This window comes from Pagrus pagrus (genome assembly GCF_965226575.1).
Source record: "Pagrus pagrus genome assembly, chromosome: 9".
Taxonomy (NCBI): Eukaryota; Metazoa; Chordata; class Actinopteri; order Spariformes; family Sparidae; genus Pagrus; species Pagrus pagrus.
The window spans coordinates 9340755-9360135 of record NC_140193.1 but is presented as its reverse complement, the minus strand read 5'-3'; the positions used below and the strand labels follow the sequence as shown (position 1 = coordinate 9360135).

The 19381-nt window shown below is 43.3% G+C and overlaps 1 protein-coding gene across 3 annotated transcripts in view; it reads left to right on the top strand.

Annotated features, from left to right (window-relative positions):
- The first annotated feature begins 237 nt into the window (after nt 1-237).
- The window catches only part of myo1b (myosin IB), a 69490-nt gene continuing 50346 nt past the window's right edge, over nt 238-19381 (top strand). For all 3 annotated transcript variants that reach the window (XM_084361130.1, XM_084361129.1, XM_084361128.1), the window contains exons 1-3: nt 238-515; nt 11363-11509; nt 14567-14682. In XM_084361130.1, the coding sequence (XP_084217256.1) occupies nt 11384-11509; nt 14567-14682 (242 nt within the window). In that variant the 5' untranslated portion in view covers nt 238-515; nt 11363-11383. The remainder of the gene's footprint in view (nt 516-11362; nt 11510-14566; nt 14683-19381) is intronic.

Sequence of the window (19381 nt, the reverse complement as noted above, 5' to 3'; positions counted from 1 at the left end):
TGGCTTGCTTGAATGCCTAGATTATTATCAGATTTGATGAATGTTTGGTAAAAAAGAAAAAAAAGAAAAGAAAAAAAGTTGGTTATGGAAGGTGTTGCATTTCCTCATAATCACATCTGGGGATTCATGACTAGTGCGCCATGTGGTCAAAAAATACATAAATTCATTTCTTCCGACAACACGTGAAGGCATCACAGCCCCACCTCCTCCCCCTGGCGCTGGAGGTGATTAGGGGACGCTGGACTCGCCCAGAGACGCCGCTCCAGCCACTCCCTGCGCCCGGCGGACCCTGCACTCTCCAAGTCCATCCAGAAGCTCCATTCAAAAAGTGCCGAGATCCGGATGAGAGCCACGTTCAGCCTCATCCAGCGCAGCAGACTCAACTCGCAGGCAGCGGGGTAAGGGCTTCAGGAGCCACTCCACACTTTGGAGAAGCACCTCTGGGATCCTACTTTTTTTGTCCGCAGAGTGGATTTTTAAGGACGAGAGGGAGCAATTTCTGCGGAGATAAAGAGGCAAGTTTGGCATCTTCTGTTACTTGGCTCGGTGCTGGAAAACAACTGCGAGTCCTTTGTGTTCGCTTGTGTTACACTGTTGCTGCAACTTCTCTGAAAAAGTTCACTTTTGGATAGTCTTGCAGTCCGTCTGCTTCCCAACTCATTCATTCCTGCTCTCTTCCTGCAGAAGGGGGTTGGGATTTAGATTTTTTTGTGTGTGTTTATCTTTCTTGTTTCTTTGTGAATGAATTGCAAACCGATCGGAGGATAAAACTTGTAAGACTGAGTTTGTCCGAGTGCAGTTTTTCACTGGTTTCCTCTTGTCTTCAATCCAAACCGAGGCTCATTTAGCGATGTTAATGAAAAGTGTGGTCGCTAATTGCCTACATCTGCCGGTTAGAGCACCATCTTTGTAATTCAAACGCAGGGAGGACAAGCAGATGTGTCAAATCTCAGCACTCATTCAAAGTTTTGTAAGAGAAGTATCCCATCACCACACAAAGTGAGCTGAAAGCTGCCTGTGAAATGGAGGGCTAAATGAAAACCTCAACCTCTGACCTCCACTTTCATTCAAAGCATCTTTATTCCATTTAAAACCACATCATTTTACATTATGTCGACTGTAATCTATGGATCTGTGGCAAACAGATAAAAGATCAATGTCAGGCTTTTGAAGGCGGATGAACCGACTGAAGGTGGGTTTACCCTCCAGTACGCCCCAGGTTTTAAGAGATCTCAATGCTGCTGACTGGAATAAATTACTGCTCAGCATGGGCTGCATGAATAAAACTATTCACCTCTCTGAGTAATATCCCCCCCAAAAAGTTCCCTTCTTGTCAGAGTTGACCTGCTTCCTCTCTGCTGGGATACCCCCCCCCGAGCCAGAGGCATCCAGCCTGAGAGTTATAAAATCAAACAAGGAGAGGAGAGACGTAGATGGAGGAAAAAGTGACAACACGCTGCAATATTAAAACACACCGTTGTTGCATTAGAGTAAAAATAGACTGAATCGCTGCACGGTGCGCTGCTGCAAAATCACACCGGAGTGCCACAGAAACTGTACTGTGCATGTACTTTTAGACGTGAGTTTTAAAGCATGTAATACTTTACTTTTTTACCCTGACTTTAACTCTTTTGCATGATACAGTTTAGTCTAAACTATAAGTATTTTAATTCATTCACAGGATCAGACATATGGTTTTTCCGACCGTTCCGAGGCTTAGTTCCCTGATCTAATGGTTGTAGATGCCATTCGACGTCTTCATCAAGTTTTTATCATAATGCTTTTTTGTGTCTTGGTCATCTATTACTTGCTCTGGCTTTTTTTTTTTAGAATGGCACTCAGTCGTAGAGTGCATACCTCTGCCAAGGCCCAACAGTCCCCTTTAATTCAATCAAGACTATACCAATATCATAATAAAACATGTTTTAATCCACTAGATCTGGATTCTTATTTGGATTAGCATCCAATTGTACTCACTAATAGATACCACCCACTTAAATATGCAAATTTTTTAACAAGACCCATGTATAACTCGATGTTAAAAAAGGTGAGTGAGTCAAGAGAGGCTATCCAGATCCCTGCCAAAAGTTAAAGGGGTCTATTCTGGGCCAAGGCCCATCCTCCATCCACGATTTGTGGAAATCCGTCCTGTAGTTTTTGTGTAATCCTGCCTACAAACCAACAAACAAGTGGACGCAGGCGAAAACATAATCTCCTTGGCAGAAGGTAATAATGTTCCAAATTTAAGCCAAGCTGCGCATTTTTATGAGTTGAAAAGCTTGTATGCACCTCGTCTTCCACAGAGACAGGGAAAGCACTGGAAAATATTCATGCTTCTGAAGTATTCCATTCAAAACATGAATTCAGTGGAAATGTTACAAACTCACAGTCTTGTTCAGCTCGAAATGTTCCTATGCTTGGCTCTACTTTTCGCTCTCCTGCACTTTTTTCAGCTCCTAATTCCATTTGTGAACTCGGAAATCCCGAGAGGATCAGATAAGACCTCCTTTTCTAAAGGATTGTGTCTTTTCTCTTTGTGGTTTTCCACAAAAATGTCCCGCCTCTGTTGGCCAGAGTCTCAGTCGGGAAACCAGATGGGAACTTTATTACCCGCGCTGATCAAACAAACAGTGATGTAAGAGGGCTGTGAAAAGGTAGTGTGTGGTGAGCCGTCAGAGCTGCTCGATGGACTCCTGGAAAAAGTAACAACCGTTTAGCTCAGAGTTGGAAGACGAGCGGTGTGTGGGACTGTTGGCCACTGTGGTAGCTCTTGTCGGCGTGAGCTAGGTTGACTGCCTCGCTTTAACTTACATCATTGTTTTCTTTAAATGTGCCCCTTGGTGAACACGGACGCTTGAGATGCTGTGGTTTTAATCTGGTTGTGCATTGAGGACCAAAGTCCCCCAGCCAGTGCCATGGTGATGAATGGTGTTTGCACTTGTCTGCCTGTGCAGTTTAGTGTAGTGAGGCGTGCGTCTTGTGTCAGAGATAGTCAGACAGGAACACACATGTGCAGCTCCACCGGCTGAACCCTGAAAAGCCTTCAGCGAAAGAGAGACTGGCTTTTGTGTGGAAGGATCTTCTTTAAGCCAGGAAGCACCAAAACCTAATATGTTGTTATATTTCCATTTCCTCATAATTAACTGCATCTCACTTGTGATTGTTTATTGGTGTCTTGCTTTACGATGCTTTGAGGTTAAAAGGGTAGAACTCGCACATTGTTGGGATGGTGAACCCGAAGACAAAGAACTTTCCCCCGGTGCTGTTTGACTCAGTAACACTTTCCACCCGTTGAACTTAAACTGCTTAAACTCTACGCCCTCCCGTCTCCCTGTGGAGCTCCAGTAATAAGGCTGTACATTTTAAAAATTCAGCCCACTGTTGATTTGTTAAGTCGAGTACAGCTGCTTTCTCCATTCACTTATGGGAACCCAAGCCAGACCAAGTGTTTGAGTGCCTGTTGTGCAGACGATGCTGAAACTGCTAATGCGGAACAGTCTGGGGAACGATTTAAAACTGGAGTGCGCTCTTGTACTATAACACAGTAAAAAATTGGTGACCTTGCAGGGTGCTTTTAAGAGGAGTGTTGGTCATATTAGTTGTAGAAAAACGGACAGTTCTTTGGCAGAGTTTGCATGTAAAACGTCACCCTATACCCAAACAGTTGCCTCACATCGACAATTAGGGAAAAAGTGCCTAGTAGAGAGTTAACTGCCACCTGTTTCATCATGCATGAAGTTAAAATCAGTGGTAAAGGCTCACAGCTTCCACATGATCTATGTGCGTAAATCACTCTCGGTTAATGGGAAGGAAGAAATGGAAAAAATCTATCTGCTCCTTTTGTGAATTTAGACGAGCGCTGAATAAAGCTGAGACTAAATTTAGTCTCATAACACAGTGACAATACTTGAACGTTACCACGATGGCATTAGATATTCATGAAGCAGCAACTGTCAAGTTAAAGTTAAGAACAACATCCTTGGGTTTTATTAAGAGTTTAACTGTCAGAAACTGTGCCTGGAAACTTAAAGTGGAAACAGACTACTTCCCCCCCACTAGCGCTTGCTGTCACGAAGACAACCCGATCGCTTCGGTTTTCTCCTCGGAGTGGCAACTGCTAATGACACAGGAAAATGTGTTTTTTCTTCCTTCATGTTGTCTGTAATGGAGGCGTGAAGCAGATAGAAGAGGCGTCATGCTGTCAGCTTGCATGGCTGCAGACATGGTTGCACTGTGAAAGCGAGGCTCATAGGGAACCAATTTAAACGTGGATGGTGTCATTATTCTACGGACATTACATGCTGCAATCAGCATTTACTGGAAATTAATTGGGGCAAAAACATGGCAGTAACCCCTTTTCATGGCAGATATTTTGACATGTCACAGTAGGAAATAGCACAGGCTACAGTGCAACGTAAATCTGTGAGAATGAATTTTCACATTTAGCTCAACTTCGGGGGAACTTTGACCTGAAAATTTGGGCCTTTGACTGAAGCAGGCCGCCTTGACAATGCTGTGCTTTGAGGGAACGGAGAGCCAGAGCGTCCAAAATATCAAAAAGCTATTGTAGCTGTGTTATTAAACCTCCTCTGTCAGGATACAAAGTGCTTCACAAAAGAGCAGTGGTTGGTGCATTACCATTTTCTAACAGAGCCCGCCCCCCAAAATAGTATCATGATCTTTTTAATCTCAATCACAATCCAATCTCATTCTGAAATGTGCTATAGACTATAGACAGGCTTGAACTAGCCCATGAATTTCCACCATTATACCACAATACTGCAGCGATTGTTCTTTTTTGGCACAAGCTCCTCATCTCCCTTGCCACTGGCTTTAACTTGCATTGTGTACAATACATCACGAAAGGAAAAGTCATTCATCTGGCTGGCTACATCACTCTGTCCATGTAGCACAGATCTGCTCGTCAACGATGCTGTGTGAAGTTTGGAGGTAGAAGTAAAAGGACATGAAATACTGCGATCTCTCCAGCTCGCCTGAAAAGTAGATTGTGGAGGCCTTCAACATTGATCATGATTTAAAATCACCAGATTGCCTGGTGTCGTGTGACATCACCAGAACTGTTCCGACGTTTGCAGATTATTCAGTGACCACAGCTCATAGAAGAAAATATGTTTTCAGAGGCCTTAAGGCAAACACAGACAGTTGTTCCTATCAGTCGTCTGGTCTCTCTTCAATCAACGCTTTGTATGCTTGGTGGATTAATTATGGTACGCCTGTTGGATCCTTTGTCATTTTGATTGCCAGCTGTAGGCTCATGTTTTGCAAATCTACCAGTCTTGATGTCTCCCCGCTGTGTGAGCTGTATTGTAAATAAAGCCCAGTGTTTGTTTGGGTTACAGGTTTATGTTTAACCGGGCTGGCTGGTTGTGTTGTCATGAAAACTCTGTTCCACTCGCAAATGTGTGCACACAAGAAGACAGGAATCATTCCATAGTGGTCATTAAGCAAGTTGTTCGCAGACGTTTTGTTTAGTCTTTTTCGGTGTTCCAGTGGGTGGAAGGGTGGCTGGTGGTTTTGGTTGTGTGCCCACCTCTGCTCACAGATGTCCACCTGGAGTAGCGTTGAGGACTTTGGACCTCTGGGGTCACTTTCTCAGGCAATAGCTCGCTTTCTGTCCCGTCCGTCCCGGGCCTGCTCTCTGGCACAGCCCCCGTGCCCCCCCGCCGCTGCTCCATTAGGAAGGGCTTTAATCGGCATCATTGCCCGCAAGCCTGTGATGTTGTGACTCTCGCGTCCCGTGACAAGGCCGCCTCGATCTGCGGGGAATTTACAGTCTATTACGCTGCATAATAGATTTTTATTATCATTTGTTTGCACATCAGCCTCGCCGCTGTGTTCTCAAACAAGCGCTCCCAAGGTAGAGTGACGCCAATCATCTCTCAGTGCAGCTCACACAATAACCCAGACCACATGTCGGTGTAGCTGTACGGTTGCTTTGTTGACTGTGATGCAAGTATTGATGATTTCAACACTGATAGCCACTCTGAGCTGCTTTATTTTTAATCATGAACACACATCCTAACAAGTCAACAGCTGGTTTGCTGGCTCCTCGCTTTCTGTTTTCACTACTACACCACCACCACTGCCTGCACGGTTAATGACTTTTGATCGGGTGACTCATCCCCCTTTGCTAAAGAACAGAAAGGAACACGTGGCTGTAGCCCAGGGCCTGTAAATAATATATGTACATGTAATAGTGTTTTTCATGTTTTCCTCATGGCTTCATCTCGCAGGGAAATCTAGGTCAGCATGTCTCATAATATCTTTGGTGGTTACATGCATTGAAATCCCAGGTCAAGCCCACCCATCGCTCGTGTTTCCATCAAGCAACTTCTAAAAACAGCGATTTAATCAGTGGGAATTACAGATCAAACTTTAGAATGTGTAGGATCAACACAGGTGCCCTTCGCCTGACATTCAGCGTGCTCCATATTGTGTGACCCCCAAGGGCCAGGAGAGTGTTTAGAGCCAGTGGCAGGTAATGCTTTTAAATTTATAGTGCTGGCAGCTGATGATGAATAATGGGAGATTGTTGTACCAGGAAGTCAGAGAGGAAAGTGTTCAGAAGGGAATACTGAAACACCACTTTGCCATCACATGTGGGGCTGCAGCCAAAGATTATTTTCATCGATGATTAAAGAACAAGTTCACCGTAAAATGTAAATTCAGTCATTATCTACTCTGGAGCTTCACAGCAAAACAGTGTTGCATCATTCTTTTAAATAACTGAAGTAGATGGGGACATAAAATGGCTCTGTATGGCTCATCCAATGTAGTCCAAGTCTTCTGGAAGCCCCAAGATCCCAAATTGATTTGAAAAGACGATATTTGCACCTTTGACGCATGGTCAAGCTGTCAGATGGGTTGTGTGCTAACACTTTTAGCTTAACAGCTAGAGTTTGACTTAAAGAGGGATGTGAATAATCAATTTGGGATCTTGGGCCTTCCCGAGACTTCGATGACACTGGACGAGCTGTAGGGAGCCATCTGATATCTTCAAGTTTTAAAACAAGAAAATGGAGAAGAAATGGAGATCAGTGTTTCCCAAAAAAATCGATTATGATGTCCTCGAATGTCGTGTTTGGTCCACAACCCAAAGATCTTCAGTCTGCTGTCATAGTGGACAGCCTTTAAAAATATGTATTTTTAAACAGAATCTACTGGTTTTGGTGCTTTCACGACATCAGGTCAGACTTTAATGTGCCAAACTTAAATGATGTGTAAACCACTCCCATCTGCCGCACACAGGCACCGTGCCAGTCATGTTTTTTGGAGAGCGCGCTCGGTTAAGGTGACACGCATCCAGCCGGGGGTATTTGACTGTAAGTTTCGCTACATATCTGATTCATGAGATTTAGATTTGCGATTAATAACAGCTAAACCACGCGGGCACATGACATGTTATGCTTACCTACTAAACATGCATCAAAGAGATTTAATCAATCTCTCTGATGCAAAATGCATCAGAGAGATTGATAAAGAGGGACACTGCTAATCCAGTTTCGAGAGTAATATGCCAAAAGGTCACGCTGTGGTTTTTTTGATTTGGACTGATAAAATAAGTGTGTTTAAAAATAAATCAAATCACAACACAACAGTGGGAGTTTTGTACTCCATGTGTACACTGAGGCAAACGGCAAAAAATCTGTTTTTTACCAACACAGACTGGTTGTGTCCCTCATCTCTCCACCACTCAGCAGTGAAGATAATCCCCTGGGTATTAATCAAGGCTGTCAGGTTTTCTCTCATTCTCCCTCTTTGGATCCCATACAACAGTTAGCAGCAGGAAGCAACTCTTATTAATGGGATTGTGTCACTGGCTGCCTAGAAGCCAGCTCCAAATCTGGGGTAGTGGGTTATCAGCAAAGGAGCTGAGGGCATCCGGCATCCAGGCTGCAGACAGATGCAATATGTTGTCGGTCAGGGTGGCACGAGCACCCAGGCGACATGGACACACTGTGCTGTCCCCCAGGTCACCGACAGGCTTCAGCATCTGTTTTCACCGAGGAGGAATACGTCCGTTAAACTCAGTGTGGCATGTCTTTGCACCCACTGTCAGGCTGTAAGTTTGGAGTAGCTGCGTGGTTAACTAGTTTTCTGTAATTGGATTGGCCAATATTGATTGTGTCAGGCTAATGCATATATTATGTGATGCTGTGGGTGATCAATATTAAGGCCTGGGTCATTAATTGTTTTTGTGAGTTTGAGTGTAGTTACATGTACTGTATACACATGTTAGATTAAGTCACTTCATTTTTATTTGTTCAACTTAAAATCATAAATCACAATTTGCCTTAAGGGGCTTTAAAATATGTACAGCATTCATACAGTCCTTTATAAACTCAATTCAGACAAGGGCAATTAAAGGAGACCCATTGTGTTACATGTTCTTGTGCATGTAAAAGATCTTGAAAGAGGTAAAAAAAAAAAGGTCCCATTAAAAAGTCTGCACCAACAGAAGCTCCTCTCTCCCACAAAAAACACTGCTCCTGAAACGCCTCGTCAGTAGTCCCACCTTTAAATCTGTGACTTTGTGACATCACACTACGTCACCATGTCAGACATTTGCATAATTTATGCCTTGTGGCTAGTTTGCCTCTGGTGTTGTTTGCAGTGCTGGGTCAGGCATGTGTGAGCTGACCAATCAGAGGGAGGGGGGCTAAAACAGAGGGGGAGTACAGTGCTGCAGAACTGGACCGTATGAGAAAACCGATGTGGTTTTTTTGAGCACTAAAACATGTAAACCTATTCCAGTATTAACCCAAAATAAAATTATGAACGAAATATGTCTCCTTTAAAACATTTCTTACCATTGGAGTCTATTGAGACTAATGAAATGCTTGCCTCTGCTGAGAATAACAAAATAAAACTGGATTGCTGTAGCAAAGCAGCAGCATTATGAATCCCCCCTGACAGAAGAAAACATATGGTGCGAGATCACAGAGCAGGTGATTGCAGTTCCATTCCTCGAGAGAATCAGTTGAAAGGAAATAACTTGATTTAAAACTGTGTTGCAGACAACCAAAGCAGCTGCTAGACATGAGCCATCACAGGGAATGTTTGGGCACAATGCCATCAGCTCAGGACGCTGCACTAGCTGGCGGGGACAAAGTAACACACCTACCTGGACGGTGGGTTGACAAGCCAACAAATACTTGTCCCCCTGTTTTGTACGTCCCTCGGAGTCAAGATCGAGCTGTGGGTGTCTTTGGCGGCCCCTTTTTGAAATGTTTTAATTGCGATAGAACATCAGTCATTTTGAACATTCTTCCCCATCTGTCTCGGTCCACCTTTTTAAAGATTTGTTTTCACGCTGAGAGCGAGAGTGAGTGTTTTTGGAGCTTGAGTTTTGCCTCCTACTAAGAGCCAGGCAACTTCTTTATGGGCCAATAACACCGTGCCCTGCAGGGGAACAGGAGCCAGGGGAAGAAGTAAAGTGGAAGTCGACACAGGAGATCCATTTTTCAGGAATGTCATGCAGCTCCGAAGTTGCTGCTAAAAGTTGATTGACTGCTAATAGAGGGGTTTGTGCTGAAGCGTTGGAGCTCTGAGTCTTCCTGTTTTGGCTGTACACCAATAGTTTCAGATCACGTACTGTATTACTCTCTGATTCAGATGTTTAATCCCTAAACATGAACTTGCCAAAGAATTCTGTGTCTACATCAGATATATATGTGATATTAATCTATGCAGAAAACTCAACCCCCCTCCCCCAGGCAGGGTTTTTCGGAGTGTCAGATGTTCTCTAATTTCAGGGCTTTTTTTCTAATTCCCACTCAAGTCGCTGCTTTATTTATTGAAAAGCATATCTAAAACATCAGAGTTCATGATACATTTTGTTGCTTTCATTCGGTACCAGCCAGTGTCTGCTACTGGGTATGCAACAAAAAAAAAGACGTCTGGTCTAAGAAGCAATGAACAATAGATGACTACATGTGCCTCATCTGTCTGTTGCAACAGCAGACATTGGGTTTTGAGTTCAGCAAAGCCCTGTATCAAGGCTCTGAATGTATTCTAGGCCCCTCTTTTATCTCCATAGCATTGGGATTACTGTCCCAAAGGAGATGGGAGGCAACACTGGACTGAAAACTGCCACCCCCAGCAGTGTCTTTGTCATGGTGCACTCCAGCCCAGATCCTTTACCAGCCACAAATATTAGATTGCTGCAACAAGCAAGAAGGGCGGAAAAAAATGCTATGAAGCACTTTGGGGACAATTTCTTCGACTTACAAGAAGTCCTGAAACGGGAGCAGATTCCAGCTGTGCAGATACCCAGAGGTCAAGGGCAAAGTTCCTGAGTTATGTAATAGCCTATGGGATCATCTCACATGCCACTGGAGAACAAGACTGAACAGCCAATCAAAAGGCCCCACTCCTCCCTTGGAGTCTAACCACTGCTGTACAAACATGTCCCCCCCAGGGTTTATTTGTATTGGCTATATATAGGGCTGTTTATTTTCTGATCAGAGAATGCCTCTTAAAAACATTGCTGGAGACCTCACAAATAATGGACAACCAACATTAAAATGGCTGAATAGAGTTGTTCTTTTGTTAAGCAAGTGTTTCCCACCAAAACACATTGTGTACAAGTACTTTTTCTTCATCATAAAACATATGCAAAGCTTAAGATATTTCAAATCATGCATTTTTTACATCTGTGTGTGCATAAAGGTGCAATATGCAAGAATTGGCTACCTGAGGACCTCCAAACAAATGGGGGGGCAGCATATCACCAATGTAACAGCTAACTGCTGCTAACTGTAGCTGCCGTTAGCTAGTAAGCACAGTTAATCGTGCAGTTAGTGATCATATTAGTGGACCCTGCCCGGATTGGGAGTGTTGGTGTTGTTTACTATCGGACTATCATCCTACAAAGTGGCTAGAGGCTAAAACCATTGCAGAAGTGCCTTCAACTTGCATTCTTTCTAATGGCCAGCGGGGGGCCGCTCCACTGGTTTCAAAAAGAAGTCCTATTGCATGTAAGCTTATGAGAAAATGACCCTACACTCTCTTGATTTATAACCTCTGTGAATTGTTTCCAAACGAGTTCATGGTCTTAATTGTAAGTTTAAAGTCTTCCTCATTACAGCACCATGTTCATTTGGTAAATGATGGTCCCATTTAGAGTAAAATGGATAACAAAGAAGGCTATGCTTTATGGCGAGATCCACAATCTGGTCCAAATATTGTCACTTCTGGCTCCAAAAACCAAGAAGACGACGGCTGTAATGCCAAATTCATGCCGTTTCATAGTGCTACTAGTGGTTCAGTCTTCTTAGGATACCTCTTTAACTTCTACAGTGTGTGACGTGTCTCTTCCTTCCTCTGTATTTCTCTCCAGGGGGGGACACCGGCAGCCAAAATGGAGGTGAAGACGTCACTTCTAGACAACATGATCGGGGTCGGAGACATGGTCCTCCTAGAACCCCTGTCTGAAGACTCATTCATCGCGAATCTGAAGAACCGCTTTGACCACAATGAGATCTACGTAAGTCTGCCACTTAATGTTGACATAATGACTGCATTAATATAACTGAACCTCATTTGAGTGGTGTGTATTGTGTTGTATAACTACTCCTCTGCCGGTCCCTGCCTCCAAGACGGATATAAACGGCTTCCCTAAGGAACTCTATTGTTCTTCCGCTCACTCACTCACTCGTTTTAGTTTTGGCTACAGAGGTGGCATACAGAGACCACAGCAAGCAACCAACCAATCAATAAATCACTCCACCAAAGAATGTAGATGATGCCTTTTCAAATGAGGCATGAAATCCAGAGCTCAGGGACAAGAAGGGGCTGGCAGGATGGCCGACTGGATGTCTATCTGTATAAGAAGAGGGCTGTTGAACTATCATGCCCGCATCAGCGAATTGGTTCTGGGCTTTGTGCGATGGCACTCCATGATTTTTCTTCTCTGCAGGTTGGCTGCTCTAGACGTAAGCCAAGATGATTACAGCTCCACTCTGGTTGCTGTTGGCTCACAGGGCTCAGGGCCCAAGGGATGATGTCACCTCATATAGTGATGATTGCCTTAGCGGCGCGCTAGATATTTTGCCGAGATGCAGCCCACATCCTGCTGAGGAATGGGAATGGTGTTTTCACATTTCAGATGCCCTCAATTTTCTGTCCAAAACTATAAGCTCAGAGCTTTTTTATTTCCTGTGTGGTGCTGACCTAAATATTGTGGCGCTAGTTAAACACGCTCAGCTGTGTCTTTTTAATGTTATTATGCGCTGGCACAGCATCTTAATATTTATGGTGTTACATTTTTAGGTGAATATGAAGTGAAAGTACAAAGTGGCATATTCATGGAGAGGTAAATCACATGGTTTGAAGTCTATAATGGAAGCTTTTTTTGTAGCATAAGCTGCACCTAAAGAGTGATGACCTAGGAAAGCGCTGGAGCCTGTACTTATCCAATAAATCTGTGGTGAGCAATCCTTGCATGTGAATGTATTTTCCCCTCATGTGGCATCATTCCTTACAAATGGCCCCAACCCCCACCCCGAACTATCATATGACAGCTCAGAGCAGAAGAAACATGGCTTTGTTTTCCAGAGGGACAGCGCATCATGTATCCAATAACTCTGTGGAAAAATCAAAGAGACTAAAACTCGCCCTCTTAAATCTTGCCCTGCTTCTTGTGCCTGACTTTCTTTTCTTCCTCTGTGGAAGAAGAATACAATAAGCGTTTCTCACATGTTTATTTAACTCCTCCTTTTTTAAACATTAGCTCTGCATTGTGAGTTGCACGATTAGGTGTATCGCCGTCATTTCCTCTTCACACCAAAACTGCAACAGGATGATCAATCTCAATCTGTGTGACCAGCGTCTACATAAGTCGTTTTTAAAAAGGTTTTTGTCATGACAAATGAAGAGATCACTCACCGTATGTTTTGTACATAACTGCTGAGGTTTCAGCCCCACCCATTTCTTTTTTAAATCAACCATAGCCCTAGACCACAGCAGCTGCCCATTTCCAGATTAACAGAAGTCATATTTATGCAGTCCTGTACACACGCTGCAAAACTGTCATGCTGAAATTATGGATTTTGAGAATTGCGGTTAAAAAAGCTGAGAAAGCTTTCATTTATGCAGTTTTTGGGGATGTGGCGCATCATCCATGCCGCTACAATTACAGTGACTGAACAGATGGAGCTTTAGAAGTAACAGAGCAGCAGGTGTAGTGGTGCAGAAGAAGACATAAAGACAGAAAATGACCAGGTACCTGGGCGGTGTGGACAGTGTCTGCATACAGATCGATCTCTGCTGACAGACATGATACTCGCTGAGTTTTGGATGAAATCCTGTTAGACTTTTTCTGCAGTGGAAAAGGTCCAAAATGATGAAGAAACCTTCATGAGAAAACATAAAATCTCCCAGTTTTATTTGTAGGTTTCACTTTTTTCCTGCTTAGCACCTGAAACTAATTGCACCACATGTGTTTGAAAAGATAATGTGCTTGAAAGCCTCACCTTTTGTGCTTTTTTGATTATTTGTTTACAGACTATAAACTTATTTTGGATTCGGTGTGAAAAGGCTTGAAAGCCCCGAGTTCATCTCTGTTTTTAATGGTGCCAGTAACGAGCCTTTTTGATACCAATTTCCTGATGTGATCCGTCAGAAGATTGATGAAATAAACATGAGATCCTTTTCAAGCTGTGATTTACTTAACTATCCGCAGAGACTAAAACATGTGTTCTGCCTTCGGTCAACAGAACCACTCATTAACACGTGACGCTCTGTTTACATTACGCGCTCTCTCTCCCTTTTGTGTCCGTCCTCTGCACTTGAAAAGGCCTCATTTCTGCCTCCGGTGGGCTATTGAACGAGAGGCTGTGGGAGGTTGTGGTGCTGCCACAGGGAAGGCCGTGCTCCACTCTTGTCAGAGTGGGTTATGCAACAGCCATTACCGCGGAAAGGCAAAGAAAAATGTTTCAGGTTGATGTTTGGAAAGTGCTATCTGGGCTTTTGTTTTGAGCGTGGGAGGATGATGAAGATGATGGCTGCTCCGTTCGCTTTCAGAAATATCTGACAAGTGTTATCTGTGTGACTGTTACATAAAGGTGTTCTTTTATGTAAAAATGTGAAACTTTGTTTGCAGATTTTTGATTAAAACCCCACTGCTGATATATTAGATATGAAAGCTTTCTCAGTTTATTTGGAGTTTAAGGTGTTTTTGTCACACCAGCTGCTCGTATCCAGGCCCGTCAGGCGTCGGTATGTCAGCACGCACACTTACTGAAATCCTCCTCAGCACCTTGACCGCTTTGCAGTCTGTGTTTACTGCACAGCCCACAAGATTCCAAACTTTTCCAAAGTTTTTTATGTCTCTTCAGTTTAACTTCAGGCATTGCATGCCCCAACAACGTATTAAGAATGCCCAGCTGTGAAAAGCTGACGGAGGCAGAATTCCTCCCACCTAGACTTAACAATTAACACCGAAATGGACAGATGTTGTTGAAACCGGTGCTCCTGTCAGTCTGTGTAAAACACTTAAAATGCCACATGGATTCACACTCAGTTTTTTCTCTTCTCCCCGCAGACGTACATCGGCAGTGTGGTGATCTCCATGAACCCCTACAGGTCCCTGCCCATCTACACGCCAGACAAAGTGGAGGAGTATCGCAACAGGAACTTCTATGAGCTTAGTCCGCACATGTGAGTCCACAAACCCACATCCTCACCAAAACCACCTACATGTAAATTTTATGTCTCGCTTAAGGCTCCGGCTCTTAAAGTTTGACAGCGAGATTTAAAATTCGGTTGGCACCTGAGAAGAGGGGTTTTTCAGGGATTCGTTAGACTGATTTCTTTGAGCAAGAAACTACCGTCATCTGTCTGTTGAAGATACGGTGTGTTGCAACACCTCTGTAAGGATTATCAATTTTGGTTCCCAGTTGCTAATCAGGTGGGGTAAAGAAGGAGGAGGGACACCAGCTCCTGTATGGCGAGCCAGGCCCGCTTGCTTCTGCCGGGGCCATTCAGCACCGTGGCATGCCATCTGTCCACTGGCAACATTAAGTCAGCATTGCTGTTAGGATGCCAAGATAAAACAAAGCCCAGCGCTCGTCAATTAGCCTGCTGTGTCTCTAGGCTGCAGCAAAGCCCCTCAGAGGGCCCGGCTGAAAGAGCGAGAGTGGCCTCGTCCCAGAACAGACGTACTCCCTGCAGACAAAAGCGACTTCTTTTGGCTTTAATTTATAGCCAGCTACAGAGTTGACATGACACAGTTTCGGGTTGTTTCGCCCCTTTTTTTTTTGTTTGTCAGTGCCTCTTTTGCTTCTCCTTTCCTTTTGTATGCTGGTGGGGAGTACTGGTGTGTACAAGGAGGGTTCGTCATGGTCAGCTACACAGTGTGATGTTTTTAAAAGAACGCATCAAGTCTTTAAGGAGGTGTCTTGATTTACCTGGCAACCCAGAGGCAGAGGCGCTCACTTAAGCCCTCAGATGGCGCTCAGTTTGTGGCTGAAAATGGATAAAACAGGTCCCAAGAAGAAGAAATACGCTTCGAAATGTCACTCAACTTGGTGCGAGGCTTCCCTTTCCCACTTCTCTTGCCTCCACCCTGCAGACCGTAGTCCTGCATTATGATGCTAGGCAACTTACCGAATCTCCCTCTATTTCACAGCCTTATGTTGGCAGGTATGGCTGTTTTGGCAGCGGGAAAGCATTTTTAAAAAATGGCCTCTGAACTGAACTGCGTTACCACAGTTAAGATCATTTGGATAGTTACAGAAGGCTAAAGGCTAAACGCCCGACAATTTGTCTACGTCGTTACAAGATCATTTTCATACCGCGCTGACATGAACTGAAACCAGAGGCAGCCTTTAAAAGGCAATGGAGCAAAGTTAAAATTTGTTAGTTAAACAAGCAAAAAAAACACAGATATGGTCATTTTTCAAAGCTGCTAACTTTAAGCTATTGAATAAGAGATGACGGACTCGGTTTCTTTGCTGTCGGCACGAGCTGTTCCACTTGATGTGGCTGAAACCTTAAAAACCTAGACAAACATCTGAGCCATCTGTGAATCCACAGAGCCGTGCTAAACCAGGGTGGCTCGGGTACCAACTGCAGTATACCACAAAACCAGAAAATAATATTACATATAGATTTTAAAGAGCCCTTGAATGAATCCTGCAATGTCCCTCCCTCCTCAACTCTTTCCATTGACTGAAATGTGCATCCTCTAAACATGTTAAAAGTCATCTTACCATTAGTCTTTAAGTAAAGAAGATTAAGCCTCTTTTAATGGGACAAGCTCTTGTACGAGACCTAAACTGCCAGTCAAAGGCAGATTGTTTCAACATGCTACATGAATTGATCTTAATCCTCTGGTCGGGCCATCTGGACCAAGCTTTGTGGCTTTGCATTGATCTCCCTCAAGCAATGTTAAACCCCTCAGTCCTGTCAAATGCATCAGTTAGTCTTGACTCCATGACATTTAGCAAACAAAATGGCTGTAGCATTACCACAATTAAACCGCTGCAATTTCACATGCAGCTAGCCACTGTGATTTAGCGTTGGTTAGCACTAAAGCAGGCAGAAACAGCTAGCCTGTCAGAGGAAAACACTTGTTATTCAGCTCTTACACATTATGTTTATGTCTTGTATCTTGTTAGCTCATAAATTGGTTACAAATGGCGACATCTGAGATTGAGCTTTGTTAATGCTAAGCTAGCACCTGGCTACAGCATTGGGGACAAGACCTCCAGGTAGGCCGCTGTGTGCAGCTAACTGTTAAGCTAGCTGCACCTTGAAACTACAATGTCGGTTTTATTTCCAAGTTAAATACACACATAACTCTTCTAATCTACAAATTAATGTAGATGTAAGAGGGCACACAATGAAGCTAAGCTAGTTATGTCCACCTGCTTCCACAGTTGACGATAAGCTAACCCTGAAATGGCTAACTGTTGAGCTAGCTGCTCCTTTAATCTACCATGTCTGTTTTATTTCCAAGTTAAATGCACAGATACCTGAGAAATTATCTGAGATATTAGATGGCACACAATGAAGCTAAGCTAGTGATAAGCTAACTATCCCCATGCATGTCCCCATGCAGAAACAGGACTTCTATCCTCACCTTGTTAACTTTTGCTGTATTGACAAGAGACAACATTTTTTTTTCTTTTCTTTTCAAACTTTACATAAACTTTTTTTGAATAATTAAACCTAGAAGCAGCTGGATTGCTGTGGTTTGGAAACACATTTGGATTTGAATATATTTGACTTGACTGGTATTCAAATCAGAGCAGCAGGTATGCATTACAAGTAATGCTGATCGCCGCTCCATGTTTGCATGTCTCCATGTTTGTCAAAGCGAGTCATTTTCTCCACTTTTCCCTTGTTTAGATCCCTCACTGATCTTCACATTGATTTGAGCCCACAAAAATGTAAACTGTAATGGATTTATTGGGCAATACAGGAGGTTCGATTTGCGCCAAATGTTTAGTTGTAGCTTTCAAGTGTGCGAACTGTTTTATTTGGCCACTGAAAAGCAAAGGAATCAAGTGTCCTGTCAGTATTTTTAAATAAAAAAACTCCTCATGAGGTTTCCAAGCCAGAAAAGGTTCTGTTTTTCATGACCCGGTTTTTTGCATGGCTGAGCTTCAACTGGCTGAGGGGCATTATCACCACAGTGACTGAAGGGGATCAGTGTTGGCCTTTAATTAAAGGAACAACAGGAGGTCCCCAGGAATCTTCCTCTTCCTGTCTTTGATCCTCATTAGACACTTGAATGGTATAAAATAAGCAGCTCAGAACAGGTTGCATCAGTCAAGGCCAAAGCAGTTCACTCGGGTGCGAGCTCCTGAAGATATTGGGCTGTATGGGAAAACTGTACACACTGTTATGTTTAATGTTGGATAACTCAACATCCATTAAAAGCAAATATTCGAACATAGAGGTTTGGCGTTACGGAAAAAAAATCAATATCAGGTGATTTTACGTTGAATAAATTAAGTATTATTAAAAGTTATGATAAAATTAGCCTTGAATGGTCAGCTGAAAGAATATTTCTTTGCGTATAAACCTTTTTAAAAACATGTAATGATGGTTATCAGGATGAAAGTTGGCTAAAGCTTATGGAAAAAAGTTGCGCTAATTTACAAAAAGAAACTTTTGTCATGGGATTGTTTGTGTAGATCATAAACTACCAGCCTGATGGGAAATCAAATATGTTTATCAGTGTTTCCCAAAGCCCCACATAAAGTCCTCAAATGTCATCTTTGGTTCACAACACAAAGATATTCAGTTTAGTGTCATAGAGGAGTAAAAAAAAAGAGAGAGAAAAGAAAACATTCTTATTTAAGAAGCTGGAATCAGAGAATTTTGTATAAATCACTGCATCTCCCTTTTAATGCCGTTCTTCTTTAGCATATGTTTCTTCTTCATTGCATTTCTCACGTTACTGTTACTGCAGAGATATTTTACACAACAATTAACAAGCAACGGATAACTGCTCAACCCCCTTCAAGCCTGGCATACGTGCACACACACAGTGTCAACAACACCGACGTGTCGATCAGCAGCACCCACCTGCAGACTGAAGTTTAAAAAACTTTTGCCTAACCTTGTCACGGACAACGCTGTGTCTGAATGCCACAAGTCTGTTTTGTCTGACTTCCTGGCAGAACAATGTGCTGATATAGTCGGACCCGCTGTAACAGCACGTCAGCTGATGTGTCAAACGCATGCTGTCCCTAAAACAATCAGCCGTCCTCTCTTTCCTCAGAACACACAGCACAGTCTGTGCATGAATACTCAGTCATTGTCAAACTGGCTGTTGTGGGAATTGTGTGAGCATCCTGGACAGTCTGTTTGGATGAGATGAAGGATTATCGTAGCTTAAGGTTATTGATTAAAGTCAGGAAAAGGTGCCGGAGCGGGATTAGTTTTGTTGCTTTTGATTAATGCTGTCACATCATCATCACTGGTTCAGCCTGCGTGTGCGTGTCTGAATCTTCAAGGATGCTTTTGTGTGTTTTTGTGCAAAGGACCAGTGAGTGTGTGCAGGTGTTCATCACACCTGCTCTTGTACGTCGAAGACAAATAGAGGAATGTGTGTGTGTGTGTGTGTGTGTGTGTGTGTGTGTGTGTGTGTGTGTGTGTGTGTGTGTGTGTGTGTGTGTGTGTGTGTGTGTGTGTGTGTGTGTGTGTGTGTGTGTGTGTGTGTGTGTGTGTGTGTGTGTGTGTACATCAGCTGGAGGGAGAACTGCAGCTGGTCCCCTATCTCTGAAGTTGTTTGTCGACTAATTGCTTGTTAAGTTCCATCTTAATTAGAGTTATTGTAGATAAACGGTGGGTCTTTCCCAGGCCAGAGACCAGTACAATACACATTGATTACTTAAGAAAATGA